The sequence below is a fragment of the Nelumbo nucifera genome, chromosome 6 (assembly GCF_055504915.1).
Source record: "Nelumbo nucifera cultivar China Antique chromosome 6, China Antique-T2T, whole genome shotgun sequence".
In the NCBI taxonomy this organism is placed as follows: domain Eukaryota; kingdom Viridiplantae; phylum Streptophyta; class Magnoliopsida; order Proteales; family Nelumbonaceae; genus Nelumbo; species Nelumbo nucifera.
Genome location: NC_142654.1, coordinates 32911237 through 32932829, shown reverse-complemented (window position 1 = coordinate 32932829; position 21593 = coordinate 32911237). Strand labels below are relative to the sequence as shown.

At 38.9% G+C, this 21593-nt stretch overlaps 1 protein-coding gene across 1 annotated transcript in view; it reads left to right on the top strand.

Annotated features, from left to right (window-relative positions):
- The first annotated feature begins 261 nt into the window (after positions 1-261).
- Positions 262-21593, top strand: part of LOC104606403 (Ribosomal protein L1p/L10e family) — a 28977-nt gene continuing 7645 nt past the window's right edge. The window contains exons 1-7 of the mRNA XM_010271570.3: positions 262-1088; positions 3060-3137; positions 19727-19768; positions 19879-19984; positions 20430-20494; positions 20589-20633; positions 20715-20822. Coding sequence (XP_010269872.1) covers positions 294-1088; positions 3060-3137; positions 19727-19768; positions 19879-19984; positions 20430-20494; positions 20589-20633; positions 20715-20822 — 1239 coding nt within the window. The 5' untranslated portion in view covers positions 262-293. The remainder of the gene's footprint in view (positions 1089-3059; positions 3138-19726; positions 19769-19878; positions 19985-20429; positions 20495-20588; positions 20634-20714; positions 20823-21593) is intronic.

Sequence of the window (21593 nt, the reverse complement as noted above, 5' to 3'; positions counted from 1 at the left end):
GCCTAAAATTAGATACTCTATAGAATCTGGTTCGGTTCAGATTTATTATCGGGTTCGGTTCTGATTATACCCGACCCAGACCCGACTAGTTGACAGCCCTGGCGCTAGGACTCGCAATTCATATGAGAAATAACACAAAAGGCCGTAAAACCTGTAAGTATGACTATCGAATCCTATTCATTTAAATATTTCTTAAAAGGTCCACTGATTGAAGGGCCGTTTGCAAAATCCTCCAAAATTGACTCTAAAACCCTGCATACTTTCATAATTCTTGCTCTTGGAGTTCTGTAGCCATGGCGGCCTTCGAACTACTCCTCTCCCAAGCTCGCCGCCATTGTAACAGATTTCCTCCGTCTCAAATCTCTCTACTCTTCCGGTTTTCTTCATCTCTACAGCCTTGTCACGCTGATGATTTGGGATCTAGTATATTTCCTTTACTGTCATATAAACCCTCAATCTTCTACCGTTCTACCTCCACTTATAGATCCTCATTTCTAGGATATCATAGGTCGTTTTGCTCGTCTTCTTCATCTGAATCACCGTCGGACACCAGAACCGATGAAAATGTCAAAAGTCCTACTCAATCTGCAACCATTAAAGCAGTTTCTTACGCTGTGAAACCTAAGGATCCATCTTCAACCGCGGAAGAACTTCCCCAACAACCTCAAGCGCCATTTCCTCGAAGACAGAGAGAGACGGGAAGAGTTGCGTTCCGGTCACCAGAGAACGTCTCTGAACAGGGGACGACAACTTTGGAGCCCCGGAATTGGACGCGTGAAGACATTCGATACGTAAAGGATATTCCATCCATATCACCGGTATCTTATCCATCGCGAGTTGCGCCTCTTCCCGAGGACCGGGTGACTGTTTCCAGCGAAGAAGCGCCAAAGGAAGAAATAACGAAGGAAGAGGATAAGAAGGAGAGTGAGGAGTTGGAGCAAGAGAGGAAGAGGATAGAAGCCGATGTTCGATTACGACGGTTTTTTAGGGTAGAAGAGGAGAAGGTCCCTTTTCCGACACTAATCAAGGTAGAGAAAAAGAAGCAGAAGGTTGTTCTTGATTTGCAGGAGGCAATTAGGGAAGTCAAGGTCTGTATAAGCTTCTCTCTCACTAAAATTCTTATCTTTATATATTAAACCAGCAGTAGCTTCAATTCAGGTTAGTTTCAAGCTTGAAACCCATTTGAAGACATTTTTTTTTCTTATTTGAACAGTATTTATGGAAGTAGCTGGTTAGTTTCAATCTGAACACACTGAAATTTTCTCTACTTCCCTGTTTCTAGTAACGTGAATTTTTACTACCCTTTTATGCTTCGTTGTATCTGTGTTGTTAAGTATTCTCCTTTTGCATTCAGTTTATTGGAAATGTGAATTGCCTCATGCATTTCTGATTTGCCATTAGATGTTTCTGACTCGCTGCATAAGGCATTAAAGAGAACGCAAAAATTATTATATATTATGATTCAGAGCAATTAGTTGTGTACAGGATGGACTTTACCATCAACAGTTACTAGAAAGGTTCATGTTGCATTTGGTAATGATTTTTGGAAATATATTAACATTGTAAGATAATAAGGTGATACACTTACTAAGAGAATTGCAAATGATTACTAATCAGTTTGACGGTCCATTATGTAGTATTATAGATTATGGTAAAATATTGGGATAATAAGCATTAGAAAGTGGGTTCAAGTTGGGACCAGCATTGGGAAATGACCTTACTTTTACTTGACAGGGCGAGCTTCTTTTATTCTTTCATTGATAGATTTAAGTCTTCAGCCCAGGACTTTAGGGCAATTTTACCAGTTATACTACACTCTCAATATTTCAACAGAAAACATAATTGAGGCTGTTAACAGATACGAACTACAGCTATTATGTACTGAACATGGAATGCTCCATTCTTGTTTTGCATGTTCATCTACTTCATGTGATGCACTAATACTTTGTCCTTATTAGAGGGTGGGGCTTGGTGCAACGGATGGAACTGTTGGGTTGCTCCATTGTGACCTGGGTGATCAAGGTTCAAATCTTGAAAACAGCCTCCCTGTATGTGCAGGGGTAAGGCTGAGTACATCTGTCCCTCCCCAGACCCCATATTGGTGGGAGCCTTCCACTGGGCTGCCCTTATCCTCACTTCCTTATCAGTAAGCCAAGTTCAACCATGGAACCTCTCTTTATCGAATGCTTTATTTAGGAAAACAAAAAAAGTCGCATTTATTGATATTTATCTGCTTGAATTTTGGGAGCCAGACACATCCCTGTGTAGAGAAACTGAAGAACTGTATCATAGTTCTGTAGATTGCCCACCAGGAGGGCACTTTTTTAAATCAGAAGAACAATTCACACGAACCCAAGTTTCACTGTAACAGGAGTTTAGATTATGATGCTAGACTGAAGCTGCTAGGAATCCTCGTCAGTTGCATCTACCGGCATAGCTGAACAGTATCTCTGGCTGCCAAAACAGATTAACTCTACCACTGCTTGTCATGTTTTCTTTATCAATCAATAACAGTAATCAGGTTATTACTATTGTAAAATAAAAAGGTTCCTGAACATTTCATACTGTTTGAAGTGGAGGGTCTGGTATACAGTCTGAAAGTCGAAGACTGACCTATAAAGGACCATCAAATTTCAAGGACTTTTTTACACTTCCACCCTGGCCTAGGCATTTCGGAAACTAGTTCTTCTCCATTGACATCACTGCTTTCTACTGTATCAGCCCTTTCTTCTGCATATCTAGGGATCCAGTTTAATGAGCATCAGATCAACCCTACCGGTTGCCATGCTTTACCAATTAATCACTTTGTTATTCATCACAAAAAAATCTTACTGTTCATCAATTTGGAATTTTGAAATATCTTGTTCAGATTTTGATGGTGTTAAATTAACCACATATGGTCATCTAGATGAATAAATGGGCTTATTATTTGGAAGTTTTTCACATTTTTTTTGGCAATCACTTTTTCTCCCTTGTTGATCTAGTCATTTCTTTACTATTTAACTTTGCAAAGATCAGTCTTTGTTACGTTTTTCATTTCATTTCTAGCTATTGTGCAGGCTAGTGCCAAGCGGAATTTTGTTGAAACTATTGAAGCACATGTAAAATTGAGTGTTGATCCACGTCGTGGTGATCAGGTATTGTTTTGTTCTTGGTGTTCATACTGTGAAAGTCCTGTTTAAATATCTACAGTATCATTATACAAATAAAAACCATGATATGATTTGATGAATTGTTGGTATCAATTATTTTTTCCCTCTATCAGGCATCAAGTATTTTTGACATCATGAGAATACTTATCATCATTGTTTGCATGTTTTAGTATTCTAACCATTGATAAAAGAAAAATCTTTAAGCCCACAGTTTTCAGATATGTTGAACTATTTTTAAGAGATTTAGATACTTAGCTGTGAAAGTGCAAAATTAAATCTCTGACAAGAAGCCAAAACCTAGTTATTGGAGAATGTTTGAATCTAGACATGTAAGGCCTCCAAGTGTTGTATGCGATGCTAATATAAACATTTTAAAGTAAGTAAGATCTTTATTTAGGTTAAGCATGTAACTACAAGAATAATTAAATCTTCCAGCAGCCTGTATCTTTACACGTATTAGTACAAATATATACATGTATATGCACACATGCATCTATTTATGTAAGGCCGTGTTGTATGCGATGCTAATATAAACATTTTAAAGTAAGTAAGATCCTTATTTAGGTTAAGCATGTAACTACAAGAATAATTAAATCTTCCAGCAGCCTGTATCTTTACACGTATTAGTACAAATATATACATGTATATGCACACATGCATCTATTTATGTCCAGATATTTTCATTTCAACGTATTTGTACATAAAGACATAATGGCTATGTGTATATATAAACTTATAAACTGTGATTTTAATATTTGATAAGATAATGCTTATTTTTGCTATATTACTTCATTAGTTAAGGAAGATATATGTGATTGACATGACAAATTATCACAGAATTTTGGGGGAATGCCATGCCAGGTCATGGGACTCAACAGCAAGGACTCAATTGGCTGATGCTATAATGTCCTTGCTGTTGCAGTGATTTTTTTCAAGGTTCTTAATACAAATATACAATACTCTGTTAATTATCAAAAATAATTTTTGCAATTTTCCAATGAAGTTGAACTGGTTTCTACTGCCCATGATTAGGATAATAAACTTGAGTAATATTGTAGGCTCATCTGGTATTGCCCCCTCTCTCTTGAGCTTAATATATCACTGTATTAATTTTCTTTTAATGTAACAATATTGGACTTTGGCTTGTATACGTTTAAAATCTCTACTACTAGGAATTTGATTTATGTTAATCACTATTTAATGTAGTAGTTCTTGATTGTTATAAATTTTTTCTTATGGTAATTTTAACGAGTTTGGAGTATCCTATTCTATTTTGTAATTATTTCCTAAAACATCTATGCACTTCATGGTTTCCTACTATCTCCGTATTTTTTTATTACACTCACCAACTTTACATTAGCACTTCGTATTATAAATTTCCATTCATGATTGCACTTCATGGTTTTATTTCTCTCTTTAATTTGAATTACTAAACTAACTTTCTCCCCATATTTTTAAGACTTGAATGCTTGTTTTTTTACATTTAATGAATTTGCTTCTCATTCTTCTAAATATTTAAATTATCACAGTGATTTTCAGGATTCTGAGGACTAATTAAAAGGTGTTAAAGGTTTGACTTAAGTGATATAGGAAAAAGGAAAAAAAGTGAAATTTCAGGGCAATGCAAGCTTGGAAAAGGTATTTGGACCTAGGAGCCTCAGTGGCAACACACTCGGGCTGAAGTCCATGAGCCATCCCTTAGGACCAACGAAGCCATGTCAGCAAAAGTAGTTAGAACATGCATGTAAGACATGAGCTATCCCTATATAAAAGGTCCTGGAACCGAATGAATTGTTAGATTAGAAGTTTCCCTCTCAAATCTCTTCTTCTTTCTTCAAAAGGCGCCTAACTCCAGGTGGTGTGCACATACTAACTTCAGTTTTCACTGAAGGAGAGCTATTAGTCGAACCCTTAAAAATCATTGACTTTTAGTGGGTGAAGAACTGAAGACCGGAAAGAAGGTCATCAAGGAAGCCTTTGTCATTTGGACATGTTAGAATTGTTAGAAGTAATTGACAGGGGCAGTATTGTCTTTTTCATGTTATTCTTAGTAGAATGCTAATACAACCTGGGTCGACAGTAAGGAGTGAACTGATTTCTCCTTCTAGTCTTCCCTTTTTTCTTCTGTTTTTCTTCTCTTTCCCTTCCCTTTCTCTTCCTATGTTCTTCTCTTTCTTTCTTCTATCCTTTTCTTCACCTTTTCTTTATTAAAGTAGGAACATGGTATCAGAGCCTTGAGGTTGACTGTACTGTTCGCGACACTGTTCATGTCTCAACTTTTTGTGCCCTGGGAATAGAGAATATTCTCTATTCTTTGTTGGAAAGGAAAATGACTTAAGAAGGCTGGTTGCCCACTTGGAAAAGAGGCTTTAACGCCTCAAGTTGCAGTGTTGTGTGAGTTGAGTTGGTGGTGTTTTTCTAAAAGCCCTCTATTTGGCACTTTGAAGAGGGCAACTTTGTGATGTTTCGAGTTGTGAGGTAGGTGCTACTCAATGTGTGGTGATTTTGTAGTGGTTTGTGTTGTGGTGACACCTTGTGATAAGTATGCAATGTTTCCCAAGTGTTTCTAAAGTAGAGGGCTAATGATTCTTGGTGTTTTTCCTAAAGAAAAAGGTGTTACAGTAATTGCATACCAGCTGTTTGACAGTTTGCCTTGGTGATAAATCCGTGATCTCCTCTCACTCATGGCTTCATCAAATGGTAGCACTAAACCTATAGTAGTTGTGCAATTAGATTTCATGACTTCTCAATTAACTACGATGGAACTCAATGGTACTAATTACATCCCATGGGCCAAGTTGGTTGAGGTATCTCTCATTGCAAGAGGCAAGTTGAAGTACATCAAGGAGGGTACATTGAAAAGTGAATCAGAAGGGTACAAGAAAATGCACAATAAGTGATCTCCTCTCAATCATGGCTTCATCAAATGGTAGCACCAAACCTATAGTAGTCGTGCAATCACATTTCATGACTTCTCAATTAACTACGGTGAAACTCAATGGTACTAATTATATCCCATGGGCCAAATCGGTTGAGGTATCTCTCATTGCAAGTGGCAAGTTGAAGTACATCAAGCAAGGTACATTGAAAAGTGAATTAGAAGGGTACAAGAGAATTCCCAAATTATGACATCACTTTGGAATAGTATGGTGAATCACATTAGTGTAAATCTTATGTTTCTAGACACGGCCAAGGAGATTTGGGACCATGCCAAGCAAGTGTACTTTGGACAAGACAATGTCACAAGAATTTACTAGTTGTATCAAGACTATTTTTCTCTTCAACAAGGGGATAAAAGTGTTGAAGAATACTATGCTTCTCTAATAAGCTTAAGGAATGAGTTCAATGTTTATCAGCCCCTATCCACTGATTTGAAGACTCAACAAGAACAACGAGAACATCTAGATGTAGCTAGATTTTTATATGGGTTGAAGTCTGAATTTGAACTAGTGCGGGCCCAAATCTTAGGGAGTAGTGATCTTCCAACATTGTGAGGTTTTCTCTCGCATAAGGAGAGCCTCAAAACCATAGTGGTCATCCCCCACCTTCAAAGAGATCAACCATGGTGGTTTCCCAAGGAGGTTTTCTTGGTAGACATATGTGTAGTAGAGGTGAAGGAAATGTGAGGGGTTTTGGCCGTGAGCCCAAAGGTGCACGAGGAGGTAGTAGAGAGTTTGGTGGTGCAAAGGGGTAGTGGTAGTGGCCATGGTTCAGCTCGTGAGTTCTCACATTGTGGACGAGGCCACACAGTCAACTTTTGTTATGATCTTTATGGCCCTCCGTCTTCCTGGGCTAATTAAGCAATGGTGGAAGGTGATTTTGGGAGTTTTAGTGTGACTGAAGATGCTCCTACTTCCAATGTTGGTAAGGATAAAGACACAGTCTCTATCTCACATGAGGAGTATGAAAAGCGATTGGTGGTAGTCGTGAAGTTGGAGGACTGTACTACTTGCATGACCTTGGTCCTTAGAAAGCTCTTCATTCCTCTTTTACACCACATCAGTGGCATTGTTGTCTTGGTCATCATTTTTTGCGTGTTTTGAAAAAGCAAGTCCCAACCTTGGAGTTTGTAACTTAGCTAGATTGTGAATCATGTCGGTTGAGTAAACACCATAGAGTGTTTCTTGTTCCTAGGGATGATAAGAGAGTCTTGAGTCCTTTTGCTTTAGTCCACTTAGATGTTTGGGGTATAGTTGTGTGTCATCTTATAATGGATTTAGATATTTTGTAACATTTCTTGATGACTATTCAAGAATAACATGGATTTACTTAATGAAGGATCGTTCAGAATTGTTCTCTATTTTTCTATCTTTTCATGCTGAGATAAGGAATCGGTTTGGTGTATGCATTAAAGTGTTTTATTCCGATAATGCCAATGAATGCTTTCATAATAATTTTCAATCTTATTTTGACTCTCATGGTATTATACATCAGTCCTCATGTTCACACTTTCCTCAACAAAATGGTGTGGCTGAGAGAAAAAAAACGCAATGTGATTGAAATTGCTCAAGCCTTGTTGATTCAAATGTCAGTTCCTAAAATCTATTCAAATGTCATAAACCGTATACCTTTCTCTATCTTGTTTCCTTTCACTTCCCCCATCTCTCTTCCTCCTCGTGTGTTTGGTTGTGTGTGTTTTATTCACAAATTGGGTCTAGGCCATGATAAACTTGACTCCAGAGATATGAGATGTGTTTTTCTTGGTTACTCTCGTACTCAAAATGGTTACAAATGCTATGATCTTGTTTTACGGAAAGCTTTTGTTGCTCCAAATGTTACCTTCTTTGAGAATTTACCCTATTTCTATGGACCTGGACCTTCTCCTTCTATTCCTCTTCCCTTTGAATCTGGTATGTCTTTATTCCCTTGCCTACTATGGAGGAGCCTATTTGACCATCCATTCACATAGTGTATTCTAGAGTGATAGACAACCAGAATTGTTGCTAGTAGTTGATCCAACTCTAGCTTCTGACATGCCACCAGAGTCTTTGTTGTTGAAAGATCCACCATCCTTAGATCTTGATCTTCCTATTGCCCTCCGTAAAGGTAAGTGTACTTGCACTGATCGCCCCCTTTCTCGGTATGTCTCCTTTGCTCACTTGTCTCCTTCACATCAATGTTTCATTTCCCTTCTATCCTTTGTTTCTCTACCGTGTTCTCGACAAGAAGCCCTTTCATCTCCTAACTGGAAGAAGGCGATGGATGAACAATTTCATGCTCTTCAGTCCAATAATACTTGGGATCTCACTTCCTTACCACTTGGGAAGTAGGGCATTGGTTGTTGATGTGTATATATAGTTAAACACTATCAAGATAGCAATATTGAGTGATTCAAAGCTCGACTTATTACAAAGGGGTATACTTAGACCTACGGTGTGAACTATTTAGAAACCTCTCTTGTGGTTAAAATAGGTTCTGTACGATTGCTCATTTCTTTAGCTGCCCACTTTGGTTGGCCCCTATTTTAGCTTAATGTCAAAAATGCATTTCTCCATGGTGATCTTCAAAAGGAGGTATATATGGAGCAACCTCCTGGGTATGTAGCTCAAGGGGAGTCAAGAAAGGTGTGTCAATTGAAGAAGGCTATCTATGGGTTGAAGCAATCACCACAGCATGGTTCGGTCATTTTAGTAGTGTGGTGCAAGATTTTGGCTTGAAACAATGTAGTGTTGATCACTCTATGTTTAGTAGAGGCTCGTTATCTGGGAAGATCATTTTAGCAGTGCATGTTGATGATATTGTTCTTACTGGTAATGATACACATGGAATTGATGAGTTGAAATTGTTCCTATAGCAACACTTTCAAACTTAAGATCTAGGAACCTTGAAGTACTTTATTGGAATTGAGGTAGTTCGATCGAAGTGGGGAATCTCTTTGTCCCAAATAAAGTATGTTTTAGATATGTCAGATGAAACTGGGTTGTTAGGATCCATGCTAGTTGAAACTCCCATGGATCCCAATGTGAAGATGACTGATAGTCAGGGGAAGCCATTATAAGACCCTACAAGGTATCGAAGACTAGTAGGCTAGTTGATTTGTCTTATCATCACTAGGCCTGACATCTCCTTTAGTGTTGGAGTCCTCAGTCAATTCATGTAGAATCCAACAACTGTTCATTGGGATGGTGTTATGACAATGGTGAAGTATCTAAAGGGTGCTCCTAGTCCAGGGCTTTTGTATGAGAAAGGGGGAGATATGTCTCTGATAGGGTACTCAAATGCAGATTGTGTAGGGTCTCCGATGGATGGGAAGTCTACTATAGGTTATTGTACTTTTTTGTGCAGAAATCTTGTGATTTGGAAGAGCAAGAAGTAGAACGTAGTTGCTAGGAGTAGTGTTGAAGTTGAATACAGGGCAATGGCCCCAGTGATTTAAAAGGTGCGCCTAGACGCTCAAGTGAGGCGCATTTTAGGGTAGGCGCCTCGCCCAGGTCCTAGGCACAACCCATTCAAAACGCCTACGCCTGGTGCGCCTAGGTGTGGCACAAAGGCGACTCGTAGAATTAGGAATGTAATATATCACATTAGCTACTTGATGCAATTGAGAAAAACATGAGATTGTGGGTTTTATATGCTTGAAAATGTTTTATATGTTTGATTTCATTTTTAAATTCTCATTTGAATATGCTTTACATATTATATTTATGTATTTTAATTTTAGATAATAGGTTTTTTGAAACATTTATTTTAAAACTTAAGTTAATAATTTTATTAATATTATGTTTTATAAGTTTTTGATTTTTTTTTGAATTTTTTGCATTTTTTTTTTAATTGTGCGCCTTGCCTCAAAAAGGCAGGCGCCTCACCTTGTGCCTTGCGCCTCAGGCGCAAAATGGCCCTTGCGCCTTTTTTGCGCCCTGTGCTTTTAAAACGCTGAATGGCCCATGCTACCTGTGAGTTAGTCTGGTTGAAGCATCTTCTTCGGGAGATGAATATCACAATTTGTCAACCCATTAAATTGTTTTGTGACAACCAAACTGCAACACATATTGCCTCTAATCTAGTGTTTCATGAACGGATTAAACACATTGAAGTAGATTGCTATTTCGTTAGAAAGTGACAAGTGGAGAGGTTGTTACTCCCTATGTTAAATATGAAGACCAAGTAGCTGATATTTTTACTAAAAGTGTGAGTCGCTCAAGGATGACTAAATTTGTAACAAGCTGGAACTTTATGATATATATGCTCCAACTTGAGGGGGAGTGCTAGAATTGTTAAAAGTAGTTGATAGGGGCAGTATTGTCTTTTTCATGTTATTCTTTCTCTCTTATATCTGCTGTAACTTTCCTAAGGGTATTGTAGTCATTTCATCCTTAGTAGAATGCAAATACAACCTGGGCCGACAGTAAGGAGAAGAGAACTGATTTCTCCTAGTCTTTCCTCATTTCTTATCGTTCCCTTCTCTTTCTCTTCCTATCTTCTTCTCTTTCTTTCTTCTATCTTTTTCTTTACCTATTCTTACTTTTTTAAAGTTGGAACAGGACACACCTCCCAGTCAAAGATGCTACCTTATAGAACTACATGTCTCTTCAGCAACAGTTTCCTCACACCAACCTTGAGGGCAGTGATTTAAAAGGCGTGTCTCAGGTGCACCTAGACGCACAGGCGAGGCGCATTTTAGGGTAGGCGCCTCTTTCAGGGCCTAGGCGCAGCCCATTCAAAAGGCGCACGCCTGGTGCGCCTTAGCCCAGGCATGTGCCTTTTGGTAATGTTGTCTATTCATTCATCCTAATAAAATATCTTCTTAAAAGCAATTAAAACTAAGAATTTAAAACCATAACATGGACTTGTTTGGGCTTGCCTCGAGGGGGTGGAACAAAGGCGGCTCGTAGAATTAGGAATGTAATATGTCACATTAGCTACTTGATGCAATTGAGAAAAAAAAGAGATTGTGGGTTTTATATGCTTTAAAATGTTTTATATGTTTGATTTCATTTTTAAATTCTCATTTGAATATGCTTTACATATTATATTTATATATTTTAATTTTAGATAATAGGTTTTTTAAAACATTTATTTTAAAACTTAAATTTATATTTTTATTAATATTATGTTTTATAATTTTTTATTTTTTTTTGAATGTTTAGCTTTTTTTTTTAATTGCGCGCCTTGCCTCAAAAAGGCACGCGCCTCGCCTTGCGCATTCGCCTTGCACTTTTAAAACACTGCTTGAGGGCAAGGTTGATCTCAAAGGGAGAGGAATTGATAGGACCCAGGAGCTTCAGCAGCACACTTGGGGCTCCACTCATGAGCCAAGGAAGCTAGGATCCAGCCATAAATCCCAGCACCAGTCATAGACCACAGACAGGGACACCCATTAAGTTTTTCTTTGCAAAGAAGTCACCAGCAAAAGTAGTTAGAACATGCATGTGAGACGTGAACTATCCCTGTATAAAAGGTCCTGGAAACGAATGCATTGTCAGATTTAAAGTTTGCATCTCAAATTTCTCTTCTCTCTTCAGGAGGTTGGAACTCCCTTGAAGCAACTCCTGTGGTGGGCAGGAATCTATCAGTGTCATTAGTAGGAAACCCTCCCAAAGAAGGCAGGAACTACTTGTATAGGAATGGAGGTCTCACCAACAGTCTAGCTACAAATTGATCAAGCAGTTTTGGTTTCACATGTTATTAGAAATTAACACCTTTTTTTTTCTGCTTTGAAGCTATTTCATTTGTCCATTTATCAAAATAATAGGCTATGGAAGGGAAGTTTGTGTGTTCTTCTCAATGGAGAAAAAGCTTGAGGGTGGCGGCAAAGGATTTTTTGTTTGAAGAGCTAAAGATCAAAGGCAAACCAGGCCTGAAGATAAGGGAGATTAAACTGGTGACAGTTTTTCTGGAAGGTTTAGACATAATAGAATGGGTCAAAGATTTTATTTCTGAAGCAGCTTCAAAAAAGGCAAGCAACTTAACTGGACAGAGAAGGTTACAGAGACTGGTAGAAGGTATGTGATCAAATGTAGGAAGAATGCCAAGGGCTCCTTCATAGCCCTATCAGAATTTTTTGCAAAGAACAGAAAACAAGTAGTATGCTTTCCAGAAGGCAGAGACAGTAAAGGGTTGAAGGATTTGACTGCAGATTTTCAGGTTTTTCTGGATTGCAAAGAAGCAAATGTTGAGGAAAATCCTGGAAGGACTGAGAAGGGTGAGGAGTCTTTCAAGATAGAGATTAGTAATACAAATATGGAGTAGGAGATGGTGACTATGGCACAGAATATCAGCAATCCAACAGTGGTGGTAAATGCCAAAAAGGAACTCTGGGCCAGTAAATGGGTGTTGGTTGCAGAGAAAACTGTTACAGATTGGAAGAAGATAGCAACTCTACTGATACATAAGTTCAATATGAAAAAGCTGTTTGTATTAACCCCTTTTAACAGTTGCAAGACGGTAATTGATTTCTGTGATAACAAGATGGAAATCACAGCTGTAAATATTCAAGACAGTCTGAGGTCTTTTACAATATTCAAATGGACACCAACTTCTAATTCAAAATCTTTCTCCATTGAGGATGGAGTAATAGTACGTCTGATTGGGCTGCATTCCATCTATGGAACCATGAAGTAGTGGATTCTATTGCAGCCTTATTTGAAGCTCAGTTGGCAGGGGAGTTCTGGGATGATCTTTGATCAGCTGCCATCCTTCTGAGTGGAGTAAGGCCTAAGGACATTCCAAGAAAAGTGTTGGTTAGGGTCGAAGATTTATTCATTCCAGCATGGCTGGCTTCCTCCAATGAAGCTAATCTGTGGAAGGAAGCTCGCCAGGAAGAAGATGAGCTGGTGGAGATCAGGGCATTAGCTGGCAACTCAGAATTGGTTACCCAAAAAGCATTTGAGCTTTTCACAAAAATAGACAAGCAATAGGGGAACATGCAAAAAGGTGTGGGCAGGCTGGAGAGTCAAAGCCGTGAGATACAAGTTTCAGGTCTGAAGAAGGGCTCCTCTTTTGCTCAAGTAGTTGTTTCAGGTGCTAAACTATCAGGCCCTTTTAATTTGAATTTTGTTTAAAGGAGAAGAACAAGGTGCGACTGAGGGCTCTCTCTCAAGAATAGTTGTGGTCAAACCGCTGTCTGAACTTGTCTTGGAAGGGAAGTCCCACTTAAAATCTCACATGACCTGTCATGTGAGTTCTGTTGGACCCAAAACCTCATTTGGGCTTAATGTTCTCCCATCGTTAAAAGGCAGTAGTGGGCCTCTTAAGTCTGGCCCATTACAGTTTAATAAATAAGCATGTGCCCCTTTAAACTTGCACATGACTGGGGGCAGGACCTCTTCTAGATGAAGGTAATAGTCTACCTTCGTCTTCCTTGATGCAGGTTGCTGCTATGGATTCTAGTGGCTGCTTTGTTAACAGCTTGATGAAATGGGTACAAGTGGAGACGTCTATTAGCATGTCACCAGAGAGACGAAACCCTAGATGCTTGCAACATAATGAACTAGGGATGCGAGACCAGATAGGTTCAGAAGAGGAGGATTCTGACTACGAGACAGAATTCGATGATGCATCAAGCATCGGCAGTGTGGAGTTGCAAGCTCCCAAGGATCCTCTCGAGGAGGGAAGTTTAAGTACTAAACAACTCTTATTGGAAGAGGAGATGTGTGATTCCATTGGTGATAGGATTAGCAAATCAAAGTTGATTGTGGGAGAAAGCCAATTGGGAGCGACTTTTTCGAGTCCTGTTCAAATGGAAAGCTTTTTCATTCCCTTTCTTGGCCAACAAGGAAGAAGAAATGTGGCCAATAAACTTGGCGGCCACATAGGTTCCTCTCTTCCTGCGAACAAGTCCCCCAGTAGAGTTCAATCAGAAACGGCTATTGGTATTGAGAGGCAGGACCACACTTTACAGTTTTGCACAGAGACTCCAGCTAGGGATAAACAATCATAGGCTGATTTTACTCGTAAGTTTGACTAAGAGTTGGCTGAACATGGTATGCCTCCACAATTTGTTCAAACATAGGGAAAGGATTCTGTCCATACTCACAACATTGGAACTTCACCTTCTAACCTCTTCCCATCAGCTCATGTGGAACCAATTATGCCTGTCCATTTGGTTTTAGATACTAACTTGGGTTCTTTGCTTGAAACAGGTGTTTTGATTTCCCAACTGGAAAGAACAACCAGTAGTGGAAGGGGTGAAGGTCTCCAACTGTTGAAGGACTATAAACAAAAAGAGGAATCTTTTTTTTTTGATCAATAAAACTTTCATTAATTCATCAGTAGAAAATTTACAAGTGGAAGACAAACACACTTATCTTCCAAGAGTCACAAAGAGCTTCAAGAAAGGACAAAAAGAAAAAAGAGAAAAAGACGCTAACATTACAGCTTAGCCCAAAACAAAGAATCCCTTTCTGCCCCTTGTTTAGCTAAACCGTCAGCTAGGGAATTAGCCGATCTTTTAATCCAACATGTCTTCACTTCCATCTCCCGCACCAGCCACTTGAATTTCCTCCTCTCATTATTGTACTTCCATAAATTATTTTGATCTTTAGTCAGCCACCCTATCACCACCTCTAAATCCCCTTCAATTATGAGTTTCTTGATGTTCAATTCCTTAGCTTTCCGGACTCCTTCCATAACTGCAAAGATCTCAGCTCTAAGGGAGTCACCCACTCCAATTGGGCCTGAGAACATAGCAGAGATGACCCCATTTTCATCCCTAAAAACACCCCCGATCCCCGATTGTCCCGGGTTTCCCCTACTACACCCATCAAAGTTTAATTTCAAGAATCCACTAGGTGGGGGGGTCCAAGCCACACTTATTACTGACTTGGTCTGCATGCAATTTGCAATTTCACCCCACTTCCTCAACATGTCATCCACAGTGTAATCTGTGAATAGTTCCAAAGATTTCAGCCACTGTACCGCTCTAATATGTATGATAGTGGGGGGGTCCAAGCCACACTTATTACTGACTTGGTCTGCATGCAATTTGCAATTTCACCCCACTTTCTCAACATGTCATCCACAGTGTAATCTGTGAATAGTTCCAAAGATTTCAGCCACTGTACCGCTCTAATATGTATGATAGTCCTCAGATCTACTGCTCCTCTCTGAGTTTTTGAGAATATCTTGGAGTTTCTTTCTTCCCACAGTGTCCAACATACTGCAGCCCTTAGTCCTCTCTACATTGTCCTTCCCCTTTGTATCTGCCACCTGAAAAAGGAAGGGGAGAAAAGGCCCTGCACGTCTGATGGGGGATTCCAGCTGCATCCAAATAAGGAGAAAGCCCAATCCCAAATTGACCTCGCGAAGTGGAAAGACACCAGTAGGTGACAACCAGTCTCCCCATCTGCTTTACGCAGAACACACCACTGAGGTGGCAAGCAAGTATTGGGTCTCTTCTTTTGGAGTAGATCACCAGTGTTGATTCTTTCCAGATAGGCTTCCCAACAAAAACTATCAACCCTAGGGGGTATAGCTCTGCACCAAACCTCATCAACAGGGAAAGGGGGAAGGGTAGGACTCGTGGACTGACTTAAGACTTTGAAGAACGAAGCACAAGAGAAAATGCCATTGGGGGTAGGTGTCCAAATTCTAGAATCCGCCCTAGTGGGGTGTAAGACAACGTTATCAAGAAGTGCAATAAGGCTCGAAATACTATCGAAGTCTGAGTCCCTCAAATCCCTTCTTAGACCCAAGTTCCACCTAATCCTAGAAGTGGAAGAGAACGGGGTGGTGAAAGACGAGATCGGCTCATTTTTCAAATCAGAAAGAGGAATCTTTGGATGCAAATAAAAAGAATTTGGTTCATTCTTGCTTTGAGAAAGGGGGCGGGAAGATAGCATTAGGTGAAGAGTCCTTGAGGACAATGAAGGGAAAGAAAAAAAACAAAAAGATCAGAACTGGAGCGCCTAATTTCGGATATTGAGGGGGACACTGAGTTTAGTGGGAGAGGGGAGAGAAGGAAGAGTTCCAAGTAGTGGGGGAGAGTGACTGAAGTGGGTCTTCTGTATCTGTTGCCAATCAAAATAGTTAGTTAGAATGTGGGGGGGCTTGGAAGTGCTAGCAAAAGAAGGCTAATAAAGGATTTGTTGAGAAGAGAAAAGCCTGGCATTGTAATGCTTCAAGAAACTATGTTACCAGAGTTAGATAGAAGGTGGGCAAGAAGTGTTTGGAAGATTAGAGGACTGAGATGGACTTATGCACCCTCTTGGGGTGCCTTAGGGGGACTAGTCACCTTTTGGAAAGAAGATGTGGTGGAAGCTCTAGAGGAATTAATGTGCAATTTCTCTATTTCTTTGAAACTTAGGAACCTGGAGGATGGCTTTGTGTGGGTGTTAACAAATGTGTATGGGACCAACAACTATAGAGAGAGAAATGAGTTATGGAATGAGCTTTATGCAATTAAAGGATTATGGGAGGGCCCTTGGTGCTTGGGTGGGGATTTTAATGTAATTAGGTTTATGGAGGAATCAAATAACTCCCAACAGACTATTACAACTAGTATGAGGAAGTCAATGAACTTAGTCAATCTTTGTAAGTTAAAGGAATTCCCATTACTTCAAGCCATCTTTACTTGGACTAACCTTCAAGAAAACCCAACCTGCTTAATGCTGGACCCTTTTCTCTTTAATGCAGCGTGGGAGAATCTTTGGAGGGGTTGGGTGACAAAAGCCTCACCTAGAGTCACCTCTGATCACTGCCTTATTATGCTACGCTAGGAACGGTTATATGGTGGGCCTAGGCCTTTTAGATTTGAGAACATGTGGTTGATGCACCCGATTTTTGTAAAGAAGGTTAGAGAATGGTGGAGTGAGGAATTGAGGGGTGAAAAATGGAAAAGATTGTGGTTTCACAAAAAATTGAGAATGTTGAGGGCCAAAATAAAAGAATGGAACAAAGATCAGTTTGGGAGAATAGAAGAGCATAAGTGCAATTTACTTTCAAGCATTGAGGCTTTGAATGAGACGAAAGCCCAAAGAACAATGAATGAATAGGAGAGGGAGTCAAGATGGAAACTAAAAAAAGGAATTGGAAGAAGTTCTCTATATAGAGGGAATTTCTTGAAGGCAAAAGTTAAGGCATAGGTGGATCGAGGAAGGTGATGGGAATACCAAATATTTTCATGCATTGCTCAATGGGAGATGGAGAAAGAATTCCGTGACCAAATTAGAAATTGATGGAGAAATTTTGTGACAAAATTAGAAATTGATGGAGAAATTTTCTCCTCTCAAGAAGAGATAGAAGGATTTTCGTGGATCACTTCAAGTCAAGGATGAGAGGACCTGTAAACATTAGAGAGAGGCTGGAAGGCTTAGAGTGGCCAAGGCTAGACGAGAGCATTTCGGGCTGGCTGGAAAGGAGCTTTGAAGAAGAAGAAATTAAATAAGCGGTGTTCTCTATGGATAGATCAAAGGCACTAGGTCTAGATGGTTTACCATCGCCTTTTACCAAGATTGTTGGGTAGTAATTAAGGAGGATCCAGTTGAGGTTTTCAAGGAGTTTGAAGAGAGACATGTTATAAGCCCTGGAATAAATGCCACTTTCTTAGTTCTCATTTCGAAAAAGATTGATGCTAAACACCCAAAAGACTTTAGGCCCTTGAATAAATGCCCATTAGTGTCAAGCTCAAGGTGCCTTCATACAAGGTAGGTAGATAACTGGTCAAATCTTAATAGCAAATGACTATGTGGAGGATATGAGGAAATCGGGGGGCCAAGGCTTTGCTTGCAAGTTGGACCTCGAGAAGGCGTATGATATGGTGAACTGGAGTTTCCTCTTGGAGATACTTAGAAGGCTTTGCTTGCAAGTTGGACCTCGAGATGAGTTGTTGCCTCACTTCGGTTCATTACATTGTTCTAGTAAATGGGGTGGTTAAGGATTTTTATCCAGCCTGTAGAGGGTTGAGACAAGGTGATCCTCTTTCCCCTTTTATTTTTACTTTGGTGGCGGATGTGTTGAGTAGATTGATATCAAAAGCAGATAGGGAAGGGGTAATAGATGGTTGGAAGATCGAAAGGAATAATGTGTCTGTAACTCATCTCCAGTTTGCAGACGATATTATCATTTTTTGTGAGGGAAGCGAGCCGAGAAGAGTGAGAAATCTTAAGGATCCAATATTACACTTTGAGTGAGTTTCCAATCTAAAGATCAATTTTGAAAAGAGTTGTGTAGTAGGGGTCAATTTGGCTGACAATGAAGTTGAGTCTATTGCAAACTCTTTGGACTGCTCTATTTGTTCTTGGCACATGACTTATTTGGATTTACCTTTGGGTGGGAATCCTAGGGAAAGCTGACTTTGGTACCCAGTTATTGAGAAATTTGAAAGAAAGTTGGCAGCTTGGAAAAAGAATTATATCACTATGGGAGGAAGGGTAACTTTGATTAAGGCTATGCTTGCCAATTTACCAGTCTATTGTATTCAGTGTACTATATTTTTCTACTCTAATGAAATTTCACAGTTATTGATAAAAAAAAATGGAACCCTCAATTCCGGAGGAACTTAAACATCTGGGAGGTGGTTCTTTTTCTGTGAAATCTATATGACTCAAAGGCAACTAGAGTAGGGGACGATAAAAGGAAATGGCTTTTTGAGAAATCGGGTTCTTCTTCTGTGAAATCTTTCTTTAAATGCTTGTCAAGGGAGGATACCTCTCCCTTTCCAAGTGACAGAATATGGATCAGGGCTTTACCATCTAAACTGTATTTTTTTTGTCTGCTCAGCAGTGCTGGATAACATCCTAACCAAGGAGATTTTAGCTAAAAGAGGCTTAGAAACAGACATTCTTGTTCTTTTTTTTTATTTTGATTTCCTTTTCTGCAAGGAGTGGATAGTTTTTGTTTCGGGGGGGGGTGTTTGGCTGTATTGGGCAGATTGTACATCGTCTGTTCAGTTTCTCATTGTACAGGGGCTTTATTGTATTTTGTCCTTTTGATATTAATTAAATACTTTACCTTACAGTTGCAAAAAAATATTGAATTTTATTATATATAAATTTATATATAGTACAACGTACAAAATTATATATTTTATGTTTTTATTTAATTATGTAAATGTTATAATATATAATAATATAATTGGATTCAGATTTTAATGGGATTGGATGGAGTTAAATTCACATCCAATCCAATCATGTAAAGGGATCATCTGAATCCGAGATAACTGATTGGATGTGACATCAGATTGGATTCAAACTCTTGGAGTCCATTGACAGCCCTAGTTGTTGATATGATTTATTGCAGCATATTTTTGCCATGGTCTTGTATTCCCAGTATTTGCATCTAGCATAGTTATCCACAAGCAGATAGGGTGTCCATGTTATGAATGAATGACTGAAGTATGATATAGTTTAAATAAATGGGGTTTTCTTTTTACCTTTTTCCAACAATGAAAATATTTTTACTGAAGCATAAGACACAATAATCAGTAATTCTATGACAAAATAAGTGGTAAATCTGGCTAAGTTCATTCCTCAACAGAGGAAATGAAAGAATTCTCTTCCCTCCTCTCCACCTCCCCCTCCCCCCAATAAGAATAAAAATGTGTGCAAGACTACGATATGCTTTTAAAATCTTTCAGCTATTAGAATCTTTATCATTTGAATGGATTACTTGGTACTTACATCTGAATTGAACCACAGATGGTGCGAGGTGCTGCAACTCTGCCTCATGGTACTGGCAAGGTACTTTTCAATTTAGGTTTTTCTAATTGTAATAGCCAACATAGATCTCCTTGATGTAAAAAAAAACTAATTGTTGATTGATAGATCTAAAAGAAACTATTATTTTCCAGACTGTCAGGGTGGCAGTATTCGCTGAAGGGACAGCTGCAGATGAAGCTCGAGATGCAGGAGCAGATATAATTGGAGGGGATGAACTTATTGAAGAGATCAGGAAAGGTAATAAGCCACTTTCTTTTTATACTATGATGTTTGATAAGTGTCAAGGATATTTGATGCAAAGGTGCATCGCTTCCAATTCCAGTATAATTTGTCTTTTTTTTTTATAGGTAAAGCCTGATGACACCAATAAATGTCAAAGATGTAGTAGGGGCTGAAAACCTCCTATACAAAACAAGATGGAATATGTATTGTGCCATTCCAATGCATAAAACTCCTGATTGCAATTTGAAGTTAACTGAATCATTAGGGTGGTCAGTTGACCCTATGGTATATGGCATCACATTCCTGTCTGAGATGATGATGCTTGAACATTATATGGTCATTCCTGATGCTGAAAGAGAATGACTCTTGCTATCATTACTAGTTAACTCATTCTGCAAATCTTAAATGTTTTTTTCTTCAACTTCAACTACACCTTCACTCCTGGACTTGAACCCTGCAGGAGGTGGCAAGCTGAACTTTGACAAGTGTATTGCAACTCCTCTTTTCATGCCCCGTCTTGGAAAGGTTTGAGATATGAAGCATTCATACAATTTTTATGGTTAAACTTAAACACATCTTTTTTTTTTTTAAACAAAAGTTTGTGATCTTCATATTCCAGATAGCACGGATTCTTGGGCCACGTGGCCTGATGCCAAACCCCAAAGTAAGTTATTCTTGTTATTATTGAATCCTTTGAAATAGATGGACAGATAATGGCTTTATATTTGTTTGTTCTACCATATAGCTAGGTTCTGTGACCAGTGATGTTGCTGGGGCTGTACGAGATGCAAAACGTGGTCGGGTAGATTTTAAAATTGATAAAACTGCCATTGTTCATGTTGGCCTTGGGAAGGTATAGTTATTTTGTTAAGTTAATAATGACATTAATTAAATGTATTACTAGTATCATGAGTAATACACCATTAAGCATCTTTTTGCACATCTTCATTCTTACTCATATTAATGGAACATTTTGTAACTTGACAGAAAGAATTTAGGAGCATGTGAATATACATGTAGATGACCATTGTTGAACCATATTCTCTTTTTTTTTGTGGATATTAAAAAGAAAAAGTTCATTGAAGGAGAAAGAGATGAATACAAGAAGTGTAAGGCTTTAAACCAAAACAAACAGAAAAAGAAGAAGAGGCAGGGAAAGGTGGGAGAAAACCTATTCTGTGAATAAGAAAAGGAGGATTAGATCATCATTATCAAGTAAAGATTCATCATGGTATATTTTTGTTATAGTTCCCTCAATAAATCATTCCTTGCCTAATCCCACCCAAGTGCAAAGCAAGTTTTGGGAATGCTGCATTTGGGCAAGAAAAGGCCTTATTTCTTGTTCAGTCCTAGATAGAAATAGACTAAAGGGCCCAACCAAATATCGTTCCAGCCATTACTTGGTCTCAGTTAGTCTGCCATGGCCAGAAACTTGCTTCTGGCAGTGAATCAAGTGGGGCCTAAGATAACATATATCACCCCTCAGCCTTAATAACAAACCAAATCAGAATCACCACAACCCCACCAGTTCTTTTCAATCATTTTTATTCTACTCGTAAGTATAGTGCGAGGATCTCCAAAAGTTTGAAGTTTCAGTTGGTTGGATTGGAGTCCACCTAGGTTG